Here is a 22203-nt window from a genome sequence, read left to right as displayed (position 1 = left end):
TCATATAAAGCGATTCTAGTGAATACTCATTTGTCCACCAAACACTGAAAAGCCACACTTCAGCAATCATTTGTTGCCAGCTGCAAGAAACAAAACAAAATAAAAGGGAAGAAACCTCAAGAAGAGAAAATTAAGTGCATTTAATAACATAACTACCACTCATCTTCCCTTTTTAAGGCTCTTAGTGTGGAATATGGAGGCGGTTGGTCATGCATGAGTATGTATGCTTCAGTCTGAATAGCCACACCCTGCAGGAAGGTTAGCACCTTGTTTGCTACAAAGCATCATGTCAGGGATTATTTAGTCACAGGTGTTTCTTGTACTCTTTCAAAGAGAGGAACTGTATGATTTTTCTTTTCTTCCATAATGTGGAGAATTGTCCAGAAAAAGATTTGCGGGTAGATGGGCAGATCTATAGATTGATAAATGGACAGAATAACAAATATGACTATGCCTCTTATATAAATAATGGCGCTGCTTAAATGTAGGCATCATTCAGTTCCTTTCCTCATCCTCTAGCAGTCAGTCGTTGCTGGTCTGGAGTCGTCGCTGTCTCCACCAGAGACTGATCTCTTCCATCAAGGAGTCTGCCTTTGTCATTCCTCTTCTCTGTCTCCGTGTCTGTCTCTCTGCTCCATTTGCACATTCAGATCAATCATATTTCCTTTTTATAAGCATCATCTTCTCTTCAACCCAATCTCGCTCTTCCCAAAGCTGTATCTCTGTTTGTCCCATCACAGTGACTCCTGCAGTGATGGACTCTCTCTCTCGCTTCATATTTGTGTTGTACCCTTAAAGGGGAGCCATCTTTCACTCTAGTCATTCTGTACATTTATATTTTCCTCTTTGTCATTGGGAATAAGATTTAAAAAAAGAAGCTTGCAGCCACTCCATTTCAAGTCCAGATACTAGTGGTGGTGGCTGATGATGCTGGTGAATCAGATGTGGAGCATGTACAAAACGACACACAGCATGAAAGAACTAGAGGAACAGAGAGCAAATACTTCAAATGACAGGAGCAAGATGATTGTCTGACAAATTAAGTTGTCGCTGTGCTAATTGACAGATGTGACCAGCTCATAGAAGCTGATAACGATTGCAGGAAGTTATGATTTGGCATGCATAGAGGGACGAATAATAGAATAGCATGAGAATAAAGCATTAATCGAGTGGACAAAAGTCGAATCGTCCTGCCTGAACTTAAGCTACAGCTGCGTTCCTGAACGCTATGAAAAGCCTCTTAAATGCCGTGGGTGGACGATGAAAAATTCAAAACACGGTTTCTAATAAACACGGGAAGATTAGGCCATAAAAGATGCAAATTGGTAAACAGCAAGCTAAACTAATTAGTGTGTGTAATGTAACAGTGTGTGTTTATGTGTGCATGTGGGATTGAATCTCTTTTTGTCTAAACAGGGCAACATTTTATATGCAAAGCGTTGGGATGTTTGTCACTCTGCGCTGAGGGACAATTTCTGATTACTTTTAATGAAGAATTATGTCCTTCTCCTGCTGACTTTTTCCACTCCCCCCCCCCCACACACACACACATATACATAACACGCACCTCTCGCTCTCTCTCTCCCTCACTCCCTCTCTCTCAGCGGCTGTCTGTTAGTTAATTAAATTTCAGCAGGGATGATTTGGCTGGAATACCTGCTGGCTTTAATGGTAATCAGCCTGGTGATAGAGGGAGGAAGAGAGTGAACGGTGACAGATGTGTGTTCTTGGGTGCGTAGGCGGTGGCTCAGGGGGCGATAATGAGGGATTGAGAAATTACAAAGGATTGTCTTGTGGAGGGAACGGAAGGATTTTGGGCTTTGAGGCCAAAGAAAGGTGAAGCATGGCGCAAACAGATCTTGGAATTGTTCTCAGTAGAGAACTAACGTTTGGTCACTGTACTGACTAAGTTATGAATGTAGAAGTGCAGCACCTTAATGCACTGGTCTCCCTTCAGAATGCTACGATTTGTTTGGATGATAGTTAGCCTCAAAAGTGACTGAGCGTGTCATCTTATTGGACAACCAGGGTTACGTTCACCAGGCAAACATTGGTTAAGTAAATCCTGATACAGATTTGGTCTTTTTAAATGCATTAGTGTGAATGAATTAATGATCACAATATGAATAGGAATGAGTCGTAGATGGCTGCAGCATCTTTCCGTTTGTCTGCAGGGAAATAATGCTGGCCGAACAAACTGGAGGCAACCCATTGTTCTTTGCAAAAAAAAAATAGTCATGCAAGTTGTTTTAAGGAAATAGTTGCATTTTATGACTAAAATCAACATATTGTAAATTGTACTTGAATACAAAATGCACATGGATTAGCATAAGGTATAGCAATTAGCATTCACCTTGAACTCAAAGTTGCCCCTGGTTTAAACTAACCTATGACGTGCACAGAATGTAATCAAAGGGAGACTTGCCTGTCCATCCCTGCTGACATCATCTATGTTGGGGGGTTACGTGTCTGTAATATCAGAGTGTGCAATATAGTGTATACATTATTAGCATGCAAGATACACACTGTATGGGTGCTTTACAAGTAACATGTAAGTGCCCCTGCCATCCCAATGTTTTGCATTGTAGTCGTGAACTTTACCCAAATGTTTGCGTGCAGTTGGAAAGTGATAGAGTTCAAATCACTCAAAAGATGCGCATAGAATACACAAACACTGACTCTAACTGGTAGAATTCACTCAGTGGCCTCAAATCACATCTGCCCGATCACTGGGGAGAGCTTCGTTTTGCGTCCATTAGTGCTTCCAAATGAAATGAAATGAAGACAAATCCAATGTGTGGTTCTTCCACAGAGCCTGCTGTTCAGCAAAACATGCACCGTCGGAACTGCAGCTTTTAATAGCATAATCTATAATGGGATTTTGAGATATTTATTTATTTATTTGCTATATTCTGAATAAATTGCATATCACATTGTGACTGCTATGAGGCTGCGTTTTAGAACCCTGCACTTGCTGGTTGATTTTTTAATTCGCCGAACCGCAATAGAGCAGTCATTGTCGCTAAATGTTGTCGTGTCTCAGAGTAAACGCAGGGTCAGTCAGCCAGCATTGAACCCGGTACCTACTTGCTCTGAGGTGATACTGATCATTTAAAAAAAATTGACAGAAACAGCGGTGAAATGATTTGGATCATTGTGACAGTTTATTTGATGGATGAAGTCAGAGTAACAGGTAGTGTGTTGAAGAGCTTAAAGGATGACATGATGTTCTGCTGCTCTGTTACGCGGTACAAAGTGAAATCAGCTTTCAAATCACTGAGCTGTTTTGAGAATGTGTGATTTGAATAGGATCTATTAAACTCATCTATTCCGTTTTTGAGATACAGTCTGTACAAGTCTGTGGATCTGCAGCAGTCTCGACGAGCCCTTGTTCCACACCATGCCTCTGTGTCCTGCAGGGTGTCGTACATCACAGATACCTTATCTGCAGCCGTGCCTGCTCATGCTTACCTGCCTCATTTCTGCTCGCTGATATACAAGTTCCAGAGGTTTGACCTGTGCTGCAGCGAAGTATTAGATTTTATGCTTTGGAGGATGTAGAGTACCTCCCATTACCTTTCACAAGCCCACTCGCTCTCGGACTATTGACGTTTCTCATGCTAATTATCTCTCTCTCCATGTCAAGCCGATTTGCTGACAGCTCCTCCTGACTTGACAACTGCTGCCGCCATGTACCGCGGCCCGGTGTACGCCCTCCATGACGTCTCCGATAAAATCACTATGACCAACTCGCCTCTTCTGGATCCTCTTCCCAACTTGAAGATCAAAGTGTACAACTCGTCCGGTCTAGTCACACCACAGGACGACCTCGGGGGGGAATTTGCTTCCAAACTGTCTCCTAAGGTAATGTCAGGATTTCATGCACAAAGTCTAACTGTTGCTATCATTCTTTCATCATTTTGATTTTGCTTTGGCTTTAAAAAAAAGTACGATTTAGAAATGTTTCCTTGTGAAGTGAGGTTTCTCTGCAGTAGCACAGAGGGCAGAAGCAGTAAAATGCAGAAGTGAGGTATTCCCAGGCTCCTAAATATATAACTAAACATCATTAGTATACAGGCATCTCAGTGCCCCAGTTTGCTCCCAGTGCTCTCTCAACTACATGACATGCATGCTGCAGCAGTGTCTGTTGTCACCAATACAGATGAAACGCTTGGGCTTCATTACTGTACCTATCCTGAGGCAACAACAGAGCCAAACTCACTATCTTCAAACTCTACAGATCAGTTTCTAATTGTGTTTTGTTATTAAAAGCATTTTTAAATTATGGACTTTGCAGTAGGTCAGTGGGGCAACAGTGGTTCAGTCTTCAGAGACAATTTGAGGATCTTTTTTTTGTGTGTGTTGTGTATGTTTTTAACATACTTAAACATTTTTGAACAAGAAAATGCAAGTTTCATTTTACGCCTAAGCTCAGGTGGCTCCTTAGAGCTACTGTACAACGGCCCTCTTCTCACAGACTTCCATCGCAGGTGGTGCTCCTGAGCAGATGTGGAGCTTCCCTGGAGCAATTTAGTTCATAATGAAACTGTCTTAATGAATGCAGTTAAAATCAGGCCCCAAAAAATAATAATTTGACTACTATGCCATATGCAAGCAGAGATTGGCCTTGCACGCTGACATTTCCGTTAACCTCTGTGGTTGGTTGGTTTCATCAGAAAGGTTTCTTGTAGGGCTTGACATGGGCTGTTTAAGTTTTTCCTCTAAACTACACTCCATGGATTTTATTCTTATTCATACATTCATTCATTATTATTTTTTCCGTTCAGTTTTTTGTAACTTTAATCTGCAACTACAATCACGCCTATGCACAATTTAGAATCACCAGTTCACCTATATTGCATGTTTTTGGCAGCGGGAGGACCACAGAGAAACCCCCAGGGAACCCATGCAGACACGGGCAGAACAGGGAACCCCCACACACATAAAAGCCCCAGGACTGTCTTGCAATAGCCATTGTGCCACCGTGTTGCCCATAAATCATTTAATAAATAATCTAACCATTCATGCTAATAGAACAGAACACTAATTTCATGTTGTTATTCTGACTGTGGTCTTTTGATCCGCAGGTAACCCAGTCTCTGCTGGATAACAGCGACACCATGAACCTTCGCAATCAAAGCTTGGCTCGGACACGGGACCCTTCCTGTACCGCTCATGGATCCTTCAACAACCAGGGAGGACACCTTATTGTCCCCAACTCTGGTAAACATTAGTTCAGATGCTAAAAGCTAACTGCTAAGCTGGCATGCTTTGACCGTGTTCAGAGAGGATGCATGTCTTCTTCGTACGATTTAATAAACGATGCTAAATTACTTTTTCTTTTTTTTAGAATGACATTAACACGTGAGAATGCTTTATCAGAATCAGAATCAGAAGTAGTTTATTGCCATTGTCAATGAGGGTTCACTGACTAGGAATGTTTCTCGGTGAAGCCGTGCTACATGTAACAGTAATGACTAAATACAAAAAACATACAAGTACAGACACATCACAAAACAGCATATTGCATTGGTTGAATGCAATATAAAGCATTCATAATATAATGAGCCACTGGTACATGGACGACATCAAACAGCCTGGGGATGTTTTAAAAGTTATGCAAACTTTCAGTAGACTTGGGTTAAAAAAAATAAGAGCAGTGGGCAGGCAAACATAATGAATAATGTAGCCCGCCTATAAGAAGCAACGCTCAGAAGCTATAAAACACTGTGCAACACTTCAAAATGCATTCGAGGACAGTTACGTGAGTTGCCAATAAATTAATTACTGATACTAATTACACATTCTATAATTCAGTCGTTCATGGAAAGCAATAAATCCATTGATCGATGTGGTTATTTTTCTATCCATCCATTCTGCCTCTTGTCTCCCCCCTGCAGGGGTGAGTTTGCTGGTTCCAGCGGGGGCTGTTCCTCAGGGCAGGGTCTATGAGATGTATGTGACTGTGCACAGGAAGGACAGCTTAAGGTAAGCTTTTACTCTCTTTTACCTTCGGTTTGCTTTGAGGCTTCTGTTTTGGTCCCGGTTGTCTCTGGGTTTTTTTTCCCTAGATGGCTGTCTCTGTTTGTTCTGTTCTGTCTCTGCTCGGTTTGGTTCTTTTTTGTCTGTTTTCAATCTTTCTCCTGGGCAGTGGCTCTCTCAGACCTGCCTCAATGGTGGTGTTGGTGAAGCACAGCAAGGAATGAGTCACTGCTGTTAATAATATAGATTTGCACTCCTTCTTTTAGTGACTCATTCAACAAAGGTCAGTTAATACCACAGATGTCTTATTATATTAGTTCCAGGAATAAAGCCCACTGTCCATCTGTCTCTCTAGCTGTCTGTCTGCCTGTCTTCCTTCCCATCTTCATTAAGAAGTGTACCTTTTAGACTGAATAAAAACAAAGCACAAGTGAGAAAACATGTTCTGTAATAATTGGGCCTGTGTGACACACGAGATTCAGGACGTGTGTGCCAGTTTGGTTTAAAGTCTGCTTGATCAATGGCAGTCAATCAGAATTAAACCCTCTCCGGGATGTTGCAGGATTTCCAAGCGTTAAACCTCTTCCTGTCCTCTGTCTTCACCTCAGTCAATAGCTAGCCAATGAAGATCACCCATCCGGAGTGATATTGACTTCCCCCTGCTACGCACGGCCAGACAGAATCATTGTGGTTTGTCTCATTAAGATATTGCTCAGATCCCAGTTTTCAAACATAGATATTTTCTTGATTTTTATGATTAAAAGATGCATCGCTTTCATATGAAATGCAACTACACTGGGACAAGCAATGCAATACACAAGTCCTTGTGTTAGCTTCTCCTATCCATGTGAACCCTTCATGAGTCAGTAATGAGCTGCAGCAACTGAATCAATAAAATTGCTTAGGTTTATTGCAACCTTGATGCAAGGTGGACTGGAAAAAATCACTAATTTATAAATGTAATCTCCGCTTTCCGTGTGGGCTCCAGCCAATCAATTGTTACCTTTAGTCACACGACTCAAGAATGGATCACACAGGAGGACTCATTTTCATATGTACTTTTCACAAATATGTATTGTCAAAGAATATGTTTTCAATTTTTAATTGAATAACTAAATAAACCTAATCATAAATCTCATTACCGGTTTTGTTTGATATGTGGAGTCTCACATTTATTCACAGAAGCTGAGCCTTTATGAATCTGGTGTTGCAGATGCATCGGGTTGCAGGTGCTTGAGTTTCCAGTGCTTGAATTTACAGTAAAAGGCAGGCAGGCCTGTGGCCAGTAGTCATTTGTTTTCTGCCCATCAGCTGTGACTCCAACTGAGGCCCAGCCGAAGCCCTGTAGACACCAGTAATCATCCACTGATTGAATCTGTGCTGCTCTGCTCTGTTTTGTTCCCTGATTTACTCAAGCCTCTTACGCCAACCTAACTGTCCATCTGCCCGCTTTATTATGCCAGCTTAGCGTTTCCATATATGAGTATTATGAGGGAATAACAGTGGCTAGAAGTGAAATCAATGCAGCTCCCTGCAGTGGACACAGAAATTCAAAAGTGCAGCTCTCCTGTTGCTCTTTTCTAAAGGGATCGTTTTGCCTCAGCGTTATCTGTCTGTTCCAGACCCCCAGTCGAGGACATTCAGACGGTGCTCAGCCCAGTGGTGAGCTGTGGCCCTCCAGGAGCTCTGCTGACCAGACCAGTGATCCTCACCATCCACCACTGTGCTAACGATGTGCAGGAAGACTGGCTCATACAGCTGAAGAACCAGCTCGCCATGGGAGAGTGGGAGGTCTGTCTTCAGTGCTGAATCCTGAGTGTTTGTGGGAGTGAAGTATATCACGTGCAATGTTTTGGATGTCAGTTTCATCCCCTGGAGAGAACAACTGTCACTTTGTTCCTAATAAATAGGCCAACCTTCCCCAGCACCTTCTCTGTGGGGGGGGGGGGGGGGTTATGGCCTACGTCTGGTGACGTAGAACGAGCGGTGAGACGCATCATCGGCAGGTCGCTAATCCGTCACAGGACTGATAAATACGGAGACTAACAACCATTCATACTCGCATCTATGTCTGATGCAGTGTCACAATGCATCTTTATTATTACATACAAACAGTGACGAGGCTCGAGCCCCAGCGTGCACAACTCCCACCACCCCACCCCCATTATAGTATGATGCAAATACATTGAGGTACACAAACATGCAGCGAAATAATCATTACACAGGGTGACTCACACACACCTTACACAGACGTGCACTGAGACATTATCGTTGCTGCTCGGAAGAATAATCTGCATTACTCAAATGCAGGATGGGACATAATACGGAAATTCCAGTAAATATATGGTGCCTACGGGCTATTAGACAAGCAGGGGGCTGAAAACTCTTATCAGAAGCAATTTGTTATGCTCCTGCCGTCCTCCTCTTCTCTCATCCTTCTTCTTATGTTCCTATCCTATCCCTTCCTCCTTATGTTCTACCCTTCTCTCTCTCCCTTCTCCCATGTCTCTCAGCAGGAAGTCTCTACCTCAGCAATCTGCTCTCGTTCATGCACGACTGTGTGTGTGTGTGTCATGTGTGGGTGTGGGTGATAAGGCTGCTCGCAGCATCACTGTGTCTACAAGACCCCCGTATGCTGTCTTCTATTGCTTATCACAGCTCAACATAATGTCTCTGCACAATTAGCCATGCATAAGAGTGTGTGTGAGAGAGAGAGAGAGAGAGAGAGAGAGAGGGAGAGGGAGAGCGTGACAAAAACATAAACAGAAGGGGTTGGATGCAGAGTGGGCATAGACAAGAAAAATGAAACGTGGAATTCGATTTGCTTTCCTAATTGCAGAAGAACATTTCGAAAACTTTTTTTCCGAAACAGCAAGAGTAAAGTAATTGAACTCCCCTCACATCATTGGGGAGCAACCATGACTGTGATTGCCAGTAATAATAGATTTGTGCCATATTGCTTTTTTTTTACCTCTTGCCTTGCCGTGCCTCGCATGTTTGCAGGAGCACAACTCCACATTAACTGCAAGCGACACACATGCATTCATAATCATATCTATGCTTTGGTTCTTTGACACACACACACACACAATTCCTGGCAGTCATACACATAGACATGTCTATATATACACAGCACATTTAATCTTTCAGGGATAAACACGACGACAATGTGCATCCTCACTCAACCCAAAGAGCCATCTGGAATTTCCGTAACTCTGAGGATGTGGCAGCGCGCCATAGAAATGATTATCAGTAGCCAGCAGATAATCAAAAACAACGTCGGGCTTATGTTGCAAAAGGCTTCTAACCGGTGTCATGGTTCGCCTAATGGAGGGAATCATTTATCTTTAGTTCTTCACAAGTCATTGTATTGTTAGACGTCTGTTTGTAATTTTATTCTATAGGCAAGGAATGAAATCCAAAATGTCATGAATTAAAAATCAGGCAATGGTTTGGAAGTCTGTTCAAACATAAGTCCAGTTGTGTCATGTTAACAGACAAAAATGCACATAAAGGATTTGATAAAGGCAGTTTTCATGTTGTTGAAGGTGAACAACCGAAATGCTCAGAGCGTGCGCGCCTTGAAAACTCATTTTCTGTATCAGCGCAATGCATTCCGATCACGCACGTTACTGTTTGTTTGCTTGCTGTTTATACAGAAATATTATGTATTGATACTTTAAGTTTCTTTATGTTGGCGAAACCTATTAGATGTTTCACGATAAAGGTCGTCCTGGAAAGGAAGGGAAGGTTTGCCCCATGAGCTCTGAAGTGGAGCACATCAAAAAACATGCTGACTTTGGTTTGCCGACTGAAGATGATTGAAAGATGACCAGGCTACCTAGAATAGCTATACTTTGATACAAAGACTTGTTCATGAATGAAGCCACACATCTCCATTAAGATGGGCTGAGTAAAGGCTCACGTGGTAAAATCAAGTCTTCACAGATCCACCATGGAATGCTAAAAATGTGCTTGTCTGTGTTTCTGGATATTATTTTTTGCAGGATGTGGTTGTTGTGGGAGAAGAAAACTTCACCACCCCCTGCTATGTGCAGATGGACTTGGAGGCATGTCACATCTTAACAGAGACGCTGGGGACTTACTGCCTGGTGGGCCAGTCAGTCTGCAAGGCAGCTGCCAAGAGGCTCAAACTGGCTGTTTTTGGACCCGTCTCCTGCACGACTTTGGACTATCACATCAGAGTCTATTGTCTGGATGACACTCAGGATGCATTAAAGGTAAAGTTTTGAAATGAAGGGATTCAAATCCAATTATTGTTGTGTTAAGCTGCCTATTGAATTAGCCTGGAAGTGTTTTTCTGGTGTCTTCATTAACAGTGAAGGCAGGGGAGAGGTTTCTGAGGATGTAGGTGTGAGTGCCTTTTTTCTCTCTCTCTTTTTGCATTTGAAATAAAATATAGCTTGAACAGACATGCTCGTTCCAAGTCAGAGTCTTACCTCAAGCCTTTAGCAAAATTAGCAGAAAAGCCGTAAACAAAACAGGTCAGGCAATGTCAAAGAATTGTGCTTTAGAATAAAAAAAAACAGGAACTGGAGGGGCCCATCTCATACAGAAGATTGACATTTGTAATGTACGCATGCAACGATGAGTCAAGTGTCTCTGTGGCATGCAGCCATGCACACATTTACCATGTAAAACAAGGAATTGAAGTTAGAAAACAAAGTTCAGGGGTGGATTTTTTAAAGATAATGCTTTGTTCTGTATAATTGAGCGTTTTTTGCTTCAAAGGGGGTGCCTATCTTATATATATACACACACACAGTAGAGCTACTGTGTAGGAAGATTATAAGGATGAATTGATTATTTTGAAAAGGTTGTTGGAGGCATCGCAACTCGTACTCGTAAGATTTTTCTCCATCAGAAAGTAACTTCTAATATTTGTTTAATGTGTGCGTTCAGCATGTGTTTACTTCAAGAGCCTGTAAATGCTGTCAATGTGTGTGTTTACCTTTTCTCGTGCTGTACAACGCAGAGCTATCTCCTTTTAGAAGTTGCACTGTGGGCTGAGCTGGTACACAGAAATCAATGAGAAAAATAAATAGAAATCCCACCGGACTTGATGTCTGATGCATTAATATTATTATCTGCAGCATAACAACGTAAAATGAGCACCGGTTCACAGAAAGAGCAAAGGTAGTGGACGATATTATTTTTTACATGCAGCCTGATATGATGGATTTAAGGGATCTCCTAAATTACATACAAGCAATTGAATTTTACTGCCATGCGTTAAAGAGACGCTTCGTTTGCAGCACCTCATAAGTGCAGCACTTTGACTGGTGGCGGATAATTAATCAAGGATTTTAGTGAGCATCTTAATCTCGCCTTTGAGTTCACTGTAGTTAAAAGAGCAATGCTTTGCTCCAAACCAGCAAATGCAACCACTGAGATTTCCAATGAGATTTCATGAAACATTTCATTTATGAAATAAAAGATTTAGTGCCCATTTATTAAGCAGAGGGGAAAATGAGGAGGAAGTTCAAAGTAGTTATTGTTTTTGAGCATTTTTTCCCCACTGGATTCTGTGTAGGAGGTTCTTCAGATGGAGACTCAGATGGGAGGGAAACTTCTGGATGAGCCAAAGACTCTGAGCTTTAAAGACAGCACACACAACCTGAGACTGTCTATCCATGATGTGCCACACACACACTGGAAGAGCAAGCTCATCGCAAAGTATCAGGTGAGAAGGTTCTGTATACACCTACTACAGGCATTTTACAAGGTATCCTGCACACTTACCTGAGCAAAAATATAAACGCTGCCAATCCTTGCAACATGGAATAGGTCACCAACATGCTGCAAAATGAAGTGATGGGCGCTGTAGATTGGCTCAACACAATATGCTTGTGCATTCGTATTGCCATCTGTAAAATTGCCTCTTTTTGCCTGAACCCTAACGCCCTTCATTTGGTGATGATCCAGATCACCATGTGGACGGTGTAATTCTAATTATGAGAGGGATGAGCTACTCGGCGGAGGTCTGCGCTCTCTGAGTGCTTTTCTAGTTTAAATCAATTTGAATGTTTAATTTTTCGGGGCATTTTGACTTTAATGGATAGGACAGCTGAAGGGGTGTTGCAGGATCTGGGAGAGTGACATGGAGCAAAGGGCCCGGAGCAGGAATCAAACCCACGGCCAACCCACGAGGGCCGCAGCCTCTGTTCATGGCGCGGGTCTAAACCACTGCGCCATCTGTGGCCCGAATGTACTGTCTAATTAACTGAAACACTGCAGGAGGCTCACGGTAGTGAAATGAACATTCAGCTCATCCATACAGCAGCTCTGCAGCCAGAATGACAATGTCACACTCCCTCAACATTTGCATCATCTGTGTCATTCTGTGATAAAACTGCATGTTTTACGGTGCATGGATTATCTTGGCAGAGGATGAGTGCTCACTAACACGGATTTGAAATATATTTGCTTAAAATCTGGAAGAAATAATGTGAATGAAAAGGGAGCAAAAACAGTTTAGCATTTATATTTTTGTTGAGTATTTTTAATCCAACATAAAATAAACTATACGTTCAGGCCATCTGTGCATGTACATTGTTTTGTGCATACTGTGCTGTATTAAAATAAATAAAATAACAATCATGGTCTTTTCAAAATAAAACACTGGGCAGCCTCCCGAAGTGCCTCAAATCCCCGCGAGAGCTAAAGCTAAGAATCAACAACTCAGTTTCCTGAACCTGCTTTGTGCTTTTTATAGGAGATTCCGTTCTACCAGGTGTGGAGTGGCAGTCAGAGAACTCTTCACTGCACATTCACTCTGGAGAGGCTGAACGCGGCCGCCACAGAGATGAGCTGTAAACTATGCGTGCGGCAGGTGGAAGGAGAAGGACAGATCTTTCAGCTAAGCAACACGCTGGAGGAGGTAAGTGTGCAGGAATCCGCATGCATGCTGCAACGCTGACGTGCTGTCTGTTGGCCATGGGCTGAGGAAACTGCAGACGGCAGCCTCCACCATTACTGGCTGAGAGGTATAAATAAAAAATAAGACAAAGAGATGAACACAGTGCTCAGAGAGCACGAGGGTCTTTACGTGAATGTCTGCATTGCCAGGCTGAAGGTCCTGAAGTCACTAAGTTCTTGTCTCTCAGATAGTCGGGGTTCCTGCTATGGTTGTATGCCTATTCAATCATTCATACCGGGGTTAAAGGTCACACAACACAAGAGGAATGAGTCATCTTTGATTTTTCTAGGCCATGCAACCATAATGTGTGTGTGTGTGTGTGTGTGTGTGTAAACTGTTTTGTAGATCAGACAGCTCTTTTGGAATGTTTGGGGGTTTTTTTATATTGCGTGGGGAGAATTATTTTTCAGCATTGGTCCTTGAGCAAATCGAGTCAGACAGTCATAGCCCAAACCCACAAGCCAAAGTGTTTGCAGTTTGAGTTGCAGCTTGTTGTGCAGTCGATTGGACAAGATGCAGTCTTAATTAAATGCATTGGAATGTTAGTACTATAAAGCAGGGGCATGCCCAGATGCAATTGTCACAATTTCTGGACAACCATACAGGGATGACGTGAATTAATTGCATATATTCATATGTAATTATGAATCACATGCAGTATAAAGATTCCATATTTAATTCTTTAAACCATCAAAAAGAAACTGTTCCTCCAAAATTAGGCAGCATTAAAAAAAACTATCATGTTCAAAAATATTTGTCAAATACGTCAAACTACTTCTCGCCTGGGCAGATAGCCAGCCATACTTTAGGATAATGGGGTGGCAGTATGGGTGGGCCAGTTAGATTTTAATATTGCCCAATTCAGCCCCCAAACCACCCGCGTATCTGCACTAAAATAATAAAACTGACAATCATGAAGATGTCCATGGTGGCTGGTGCGGCAATACTTGTAAACACTGGTGATGGCAGCAAATGAGGCTCAGAAGTAAAGGTCACACAATCATATGGGCAGCGAGATAAAGTCTTGAAATTTTAATTAGGAAGTCAGACTTTAATTTGCCCTTTCTCATTTTTCCTGTGAGCAGCTGTAATCTGATTTTATGCTGCATGCAGTGAAAGTTGGTTTCCTCCTGGCGAGGTCGGAGGCGCCCCGACTCCGCCGTCATTGCGGCTGCTCCCTCTTGTCTCTTTACTCCCTGCAATATTTCAATGTAGCCCACTTTCAACAAATGCCAAAAACGACTGATGTATTGTAGAGGCATTGTTGACAAATGATAGTGGTTGGTGCTGCTCTCAAGTTCCTCACGAGTCCTTCGATCCATGTTTCACCAGTTAAATGGTTTATTAATACTTTATTTTATTTTATTCATTTTGCATTAGTCGTGCTCTAAAAATGTGCTTGTGGACATATTTACTCTGTGTATAAATATTGCTGCATTTTCATCAGTGAGTCATAAGATCAAGGCATTATCCTCTTTGTGGTAGTGACTTAACAAGCATTTATTTAAATAAAAAATATTTTAAGGTGACAACTTAAAAGCTTTAAACATCTTTCACCACCTGTCATCTGAGTGATAAGCCCTAAAAATCATGCTCTGGAGGCCTAAAAAAACGATGCACAAGACATACCTTTATACCTTTCAGCATTTTTTTAGTCTGCAGTTTTATGCCACACAATCAATAGTACACTTGGATACCTTTTTTGTGTGTGGATGACAGACATAGTTCTCATTCTCAAAGCCAAACTGTTACGTACAAATCCCACGTACCGGTAATTAGGCATTTAGACTTGACTTTAAAACCTGAAAAACATCCACTATAAAATTCCATAATAATAATAATAAGCCATAATTTCCGTTATCATGACAGTCTGTCACTTTTTTTATTATTATGTCTGTTTAGATGAAATTCTTAAACTGTAAACATTGAAACTTTGCATATCTATTCATAAAATGATAATTTTGTCACAGCATCAATTTTTAAATAGGCAATAACTAGGCTTTCAAAATAATTACGATGATCAAATAGGGTGTTTGTCAGTTATGGTAATTAGAGCTGAGTAGCTAAAGCAGCATTCAATGAGTCTCTTTGTTTATCCATTATAAAAAAAAAAACCTGTGGTCCCCAAACCAGCCAGCTTGAACAACTGACAATGAAAACAGGTTAAAAGTATTTAGTGTCTGGCGAGAAGCAGAGATCTCCCTTTGCTGCAATCGTTCAGTCTGTAGCTGCTGTAAATCGGGGCTAAGTCGATGCAGAACATCGTAATCATTCAACGGCGGCGGTTTGACCACTGCCTGCTTTCTGCTCAGGAGTGGAAGATTAATAAGATGATGGTTCAGAAAAAGACAGAGATCAAGCTGATCTTTCTGTTTTGTTCGTGGTGTTCATTAAGAAATGTATCAGTAATTGGTCACATTGTCAGCAAACACAAAAGATGAGCAGAAAGACACGGATGCATTTAAGAAATAAATGTGATGGATTTTATTTTGCAGATGCAACTTATGATCCACATTTCACTCGCATGGCCTCCTACTATATTGTCCATTGATCATCCATAATCAAGCCATGCCTAATAGTCATTCCTCTCCGAGTTAAAAAGTTTCATTTTATAGTCATGTCATCCTCTTACTTAAACCAATTAAACAATTGAAAGGTCCCTCTGTCTTTCCAGGAGGTCCAGTGCATAGACACATCTCTAATGGACCCCGCCAGCAACATCACAACCTTAGTGGGGCCTCATGCCTTCCGCATCCCTTTATCCATCAGACAGAAGCTTTGTGGCAGCCTCGATGCCCCACAGATCAGAGGCAACGACTGGAGGATGCTGGCCCACAAGCTCAGCCTCGACAGGTGATGTAGATGCACAAAGTATTATCCTTTACTTCTTGTCTGCCTTCCGAAAACGTTTTGTATATTTCTTCAAAAAAAAAAAAAAGCAAACACTTCTCAACTAGAATGGCAACTCTCTTTAAGGTGGTCTGTCTCACCCTTCAACAAAAGAAGGAACACTATGACTTGAAATGTGACTTGAGTCCTGGCAGATTTGAATAGAGGGTGCAGTTCAACCAAATCAGTATTACTGATATATATTTACTCAAATTCAATTATAACATAAAAGAGGAACCAAATATATAGCAGATATACAAAGACTAGAAAAACAATGAATTTCATTAGTTATGTGAATTGTGGTCTTAAACCCTTACCCTTACTCTGATTAACTGAACAACTAACTTTGGACACAGTTTGGTCATTTTATTTCTGTGAAGCTTTATCCCCATAGACTCGAGTAAGAATAATCTACGACTGAACAGTTGGACTCTCACACACCCCCTTTTCTACCTATCTATTTGCTGACCGATAACATTCTCCATCCCCAGATGTGTGTTTCAGTCTGGCTATTCATTCACAAGCAACTACTGGAGCTGAGGATAATTGGGCACACGTGATCTTATTGTACAAACGGCCTGCCAGCTCATCATTTAGTATGTTATTGAGGGCACTAAATATTCCTGATTTGTGGATACAAAATGTGTCACAAGCCAAAGTGTTCCAGTAATAGCCAGTCTTCAAAAGGAGCACAATGAAATGGTCCAACAAGTAAATACCTCCTTTTATCCTAACCTTCCAACTGCTGTGTTCACGGCTGTTTGACTTCAGAGTGTGGCTCATGCGCCGCCACCTCAGCCATCACTGATCATATAACTTGAATATTCATGCTTATACAAGCATGGTGCTGTGCACATTGGAGTCGAAAACATGCAGGTAATGCAGCTTCTACATATAGTTTATGTTGCATTTGCAAAAAACCAATCCTAGTTATTGCGTAAAATGAGGATAGCCTTCATCAAACAATGCAGATGGCATGAGAAAGAAAGTAATGAAAATATCTTATTAGATGTTTTAAAGTGGTAAGAAATAATGTGTTTGCAGTAACAGTACCACAGCGTGCCGACAGTGCAATCACAGGATTTACAGAAGAACAGAATGTCTCATTTTTATCCCCGTGTGTCTCAAAGCTGAAGGCTTTTCTGCTAAGGCGGCGTTTGGGATCTTTGACAGCGAGGGCTCGTGTCTGCCACCATTGTGCCCTCGACTCTTTACAGCTCTAGCTTTATGCTGAACTGTTCTACAGGTGGAGTTGGTGGCTTATGTTTGTGTACATTTCTAAATGTGTTTAGCCTTATTTATTTATAACCTTTAAGCATTTGCAAAGGATATATATATACTTACAATAGCCAGATATCGGCTATTAAATAAAATATAATGATAAATAACAATGTGGTAAAAGCAAATGGTTCAGCTTTCATTCTTCTTAGATGATACTGTTACACATTTATATACTGCAGCAATTTATTTACTGACAATAAAATGTTTTATTCCGTGTATCATTGTCTTCATTAGCAGATGTCCCAAGTACCTTTGCAAACTGTTCTTTGTTCTATTTGTTTAGGGGGCATATATCGTTTGAATATTAAATGTATTATGCGTTCTTTCCAGCCAATCTTTTAGACTTTCTATGTGCATGGGTTATTTCCAAGATTGTTTTAACTGATTACCATTTATGATCAGGACAATTCTCTCAGTTGTTTGGTTCCTGTTTTGAGTTGTCGTTGCAGCCTGTAGTATTATTGTAATGTTGTGTTATTATAGTGTTATAACGATGTTCATTCTGTCTCAAGAGACGTAGCACAGGGCAGAACTAAAAAATCGCCACCGTAAAGTAATTACTATGGCCGTTGTCTCTCATCATTTTTGCAGGTACTTGAACTACTTTGCCACTAAATCCAGTCCAACAGGCGTGATCTTGGATCTCTGGGAGGTGCAGCATTTCCCTGATGGAGACTTAAATGAACTGGCCGCTGTGCTGGAAGAGATGGGTCGCAGTGACAGCAGCTTCGCATCAATGACATAGGAGCACTGACAAAGCAGCATGCTTAAACTGACAAAGGTAGAACTCTGGAGATAATTAGATGCACTTTCTCTGCAATTAACACTCCAGCGATGGCAATTATGCACCCGTTAAATACTGGCACAGTAACAAAATGTGAAGTGCTCGAGCTGGGACTATGATGAGTGTAATCTAAACTATAACCATGATCAGGAACAAACAATATATTGACAGGCCTAAAAAAAAAAAAACATAAAAAACTTGTCTCGTGTAATGCCAGTCGTTCTCTTCCTGTTACGTTGTACAGAATGAAGCAAGGCGGACACAAGAAAACTATACAGGAGTGCAAGAGAATAATAAAGAGAAAAAAAACTTATTGAAGAAGGTGTAAGGAAAAAGAGAGACCATGTTAGAGACCTTTTTTTTTATTATAATGAGAGTATACACAGAGAGCAGCTAAACGGATTATAAGAGGGAGGTCGTCAGCATAAAGTGAAAGAAGCATCTGACAAACGAACAGATAATGGGAGACGGGAGCTGAAGGTGGGATCCCATTCCTCTCGTGTGAGCCTTGGCTGTACGTGATTGCCAGTACAGTTTGTTGTCTTTATCGTTTCCTAGGGAACGCTCCATGTATTCTGCCGTCCATATGTGTGGATCATTTCTTGCTCACAGAACTTGCTAAATGGTCAATCAGGAATCCTGACCTGAAACAAGCCCACGGCAACTGGTTGCATTTTATCGACTGACACGCCTTGTGTTTAAAATGGTGTTAGACATTGTGTTTGTGCCGATTTTTGACTTTCTTCCAACATGCATGAAGGTTTTGAATCATCACAGGCATTCCACAAAGTCAGCAGTTGTTGAACGTCTGCTATTAACGGTCTTCAAAGACCCAGCTGAAATATGACGACACACATTCAGGGTGCGAGTAAATGCTCTTTTTTCATTTGCAGTTTTTATTCCAGTAAGGTTATGACAGAGATGTGAAATTGTCTTTCATGATATTTAAATTTGAAACATATACACAAGGTAAAGACTCAGACTGACATCCATTTATGCTCATGTATGTTGTGCACTAATATGTTGCCTCACCTACCGGGGATTTCAACATCCGCTTGAGATGGTGATTTTCAAGCTGGGATGGCATCTAAATGCAAAATGAATTGTCTTCGCGCTACCTGCAGCAATCCTGCTGTCCCGAAGGAGCTGCTCGGTGATGCCGATTTAAAAAGAAACCACAACCTCAAATCTTTTATTGCAGCGGCTTGAGGGTCCAAACTCAGAGAGAAGAGAGAGGAAGGCAAAAAGGGATCGTAAGAAAAATAAAAAAGTTATTTTAAACAGTTATATACAGACTACCATAGCATTATGTAATAATGAACTAAATACAGGTGATATCATTCTTTGTATTCTTTCATTCATTACTGCTAAATTCAAGATTCAAGATACTTTATTATCATTATGCGAACATAATAAAATTGTGTGAAGGCCCACGGCTTAAGGTACACGATATACAGATTTTACCAATCATTTTTTCAATGATTTAAAAAAACAATATATATATATAACCTACATATATTTATAAATATGTCTGTTTATTTTAAATTCTTCCATCCAGACAGGATGCCAGTTGTTTCTTTCTACCATCAGGCCACATATGATTTCATTTATGATCGGCACCATGAATTTTCTGGTCACTAGCACCATCCAGTGGTTATTGACGAACAACAACTTATTATTTTGATCTTCTTAAACATGTAAATACATGATTATCATGTCCATTCTAATTACCTTGAATTTGCATATGGTTTTATTATCCAGTGGTCATTCTTGCATTATGTTTGATCCATTTAAATGTCTTTAAAGGAAAGAATAAAATCTGTAACATCTCAGTTAGTTTCCCTTTATCTCTCACTGTACCGTTTGCAAGCAACATTCCCAATTATGATGTAAATGTTGGGAGGAAAAACAACAACTATATTTATAGTTCAGGATCAGGACACCAACTAGAGGGGCTTATGTAAAATGAATTGTAATATATTTGTATTTTACAGATCATCGTTTTTGAAGCCAGGCTGGCATTTAGTGTGCAGCGACTCAGGCAGTCTGATGAAAAAGGTGCAACATGCTTTGACAAAAAAAAGCCTTAGTTTTACTGGCTTTTGAATAGTTGTAAGATTCCCCTGAGGAGAAGAACTATTTTGTTGCGAAAAGGACAACAGGGACATTCAGTTCAAAGGAAACTGATGTAAAATATTCAAAAGCTGAAGATGTTTCTGCTCTGAACAATGGAGAGACGCCATATGAAACCGAACAGATTTATAAAGGAGATTCTGAGGAGGACACTGAAGAGGGCTGGCAGAGAGGGAGGTGCAAACACTTGTGCAAAAGGTCAGATTTTTACCCCCCCCCCCCCCCTCTTTTTTTGGTCACTCAGAAACATGGCAGTTAAAATCTGACCCCTTGTATCAATAGTGAAACCAGGTGCAGATGATGTGTGTTGTACGTGTGGACAGCCTTATCAAACATACTCGAGGAGGTTGTGTCATAATGACGATATGAATGTTTGGCATGTTTTCATATGTCACTGCTGATGTGAGGAATCCAAAGGGAAGAGTTGTGTAAATTCTGAGGATAAAAGCCTTTAACTTCAAACTCATCGATTCAGTTTGTCAGAACAAAACGTGAACCCAAAGGCCATCAATATGTCTCATTCCTACAATGTCATCCTCTCTTATCAACTCATTTGTATAATACGTCAAATTTTAACAGGAGGTGTGTGCGCAAGGAAGGCAATCATATAAATATGAAAACAAGTTACCAGTTACTGTGTAACTTCTCCCACAAATTGATCCTTGCCACAATCCCTAGTCAACAGTTTACCAGCAGGACAGACTTTGGTCTGAAGCGGGACAATAATGCAGACCTCCAGAGCGTGATCCCACCTGGTGTCAAGGTGAAGAGTAGTGTTAAGATAAAGTATGTACAAATATTTTCTATCCACAGTATGTACAGTTGTGTACTTTCAGCTATATTTGGCAACTCTGAGAAGATAAGAGCAGTACAGTTAGATACTAGTTTTTATGTTAGGATGTTTTTCTTTTTCTTCTTGCGTTCCTGTTTTGTAAAAGCAGTGTCGACTATGCAAACTGGCATTGGTTATCTTGATAAAGGTCTGTAACTAGAGCTGTGCTTGTAATTGCATTTTGAGTTTACTATCAGGGGTGATATTTGGTTTTATTCGTGCGGGTCGTTTTGATCCAGTTTAGCTAATTCTGGCACGCTTCATAAATCTTTGCTCAATCTTGTTGAATGCTTGCCGCTCTATCTCCTCTAATTGTTTTCTGTACAAAGTGTAACAAAGACAATTTTTAAGACAATTAATAAATTATATTTATAAGCAATGCTGAAACAGAGGTGCATATGTGTCTTATTTCTAGAGAAGGCTTTAAGGGATGCACAGTTACAGGTCCTACTATGGGAAGGAGGGGTCAGAAATGTAATTTGACTACATATATCACATTTGGTTTGCATTGCATTGATTGTCTACCTTTTTTCTATTAAAAAATATATATATTTAAGTTATGGATTCAGCAAGTATGTTGATAAAATCTCCTGAAAGAAAGTGATGTAATATGCAACAAAGACAATTTATGAAATATGAAATCTATGAAATATGTGAACGCCTCCGCGCAGTAGGAGGCATTGCCGACTCACTTCTTAGTAAAGACCACCGTCAGCCTCCATAAATTGTGTACCAGCCTTGTGGATAAGTGAAACACTTTATTGGGGGGAATGTTCAACCATTATACTGAATGCTCTCGCAGATGACTACAGCAGACGGAGATTAAATAAGGCACAACACCCAAGAGCAAAGAAAGGGCATTTAAAAACACAGAAATCCTGCCAAATCTTCAACAGTGACAAATCATCGTGTAATATAGCTGGCAAAGAGACTACAAAAGGGACTAACACAGCTAAAGATGGATAAATCGGTGCCGTTTCAGAGAAGCGTCAAAGACAAAAGGGCAGTGGCGACAGATTTATTACGAGTAGCATTTCATACTGAGTTTTTTAGCTTTATAATAATTGACATCTATCTCTGACGATTTGAATTATTCTGAAAACTGAAGCCAGATTATGTTGAAGTTATTAGTTCATTTTGGCAGGAATGGTTTATTTCATTGAGGCAGTTCAATGTCTACTTAATGAACATGTTTGAGGCAACGTGGTCAGAGAGAAGCACCAGTCGGGTGTAAACGGTAACGTCGTTTTTATTATATCTTAAATATGGGTTTCAGGTCTGGCTTCATAAAACACATTCCCGTCAAGAACCTTTTTACATCTCAGCAGCTACGAATGACGAATGACAAATGACTGAGGTACA

The 22203-nt window shown here is 40.8% G+C and overlaps 1 protein-coding gene across 1 annotated transcript in view; it reads left to right on the top strand.

Annotated features, from left to right (window-relative positions):
- Nucleotides 1-17837, top strand: part of LOC137915867 (netrin receptor UNC5C-like) — a gene marked incomplete at its 5' end in the record, with an annotated part of 31652 nt that extends 13815 nt beyond the window's left edge. Inside the window, 9 exons of the mRNA XM_068758986.1 lie at nucleotides 3647-3864; nucleotides 5088-5223; nucleotides 5901-5988; nucleotides 7605-7773; nucleotides 9990-10223; nucleotides 11537-11686; nucleotides 12719-12883; nucleotides 15597-15775; nucleotides 17684-17837. Of these exons, the coding sequence (XP_068615087.1) occupies nucleotides 3647-3864; nucleotides 5088-5223; nucleotides 5901-5988; nucleotides 7605-7773; nucleotides 9990-10223; nucleotides 11537-11686; nucleotides 12719-12883; nucleotides 15597-15775; nucleotides 17684-17837 (1493 nt within the window). The remainder of the gene's footprint in view (nucleotides 1-3646; nucleotides 3865-5087; nucleotides 5224-5900; nucleotides 5989-7604; nucleotides 7774-9989; nucleotides 10224-11536; nucleotides 11687-12718; nucleotides 12884-15596; nucleotides 15776-17683) is intronic.
- Between the last annotated feature and the right edge of the window lie 4366 nt (nucleotides 17838-22203).

Source organism: Brachionichthys hirsutus, unplaced genomic scaffold (genome assembly GCF_040956055.1).
Source record: "Brachionichthys hirsutus isolate HB-005 unplaced genomic scaffold, CSIRO-AGI_Bhir_v1 contig_703, whole genome shotgun sequence".
Lineage (NCBI taxonomy): Eukaryota > Metazoa > Chordata > Actinopteri > Lophiiformes > Brachionichthyidae > Brachionichthys > Brachionichthys hirsutus.
This window is presented reverse-complemented; position numbering and strand designations above follow the sequence as displayed.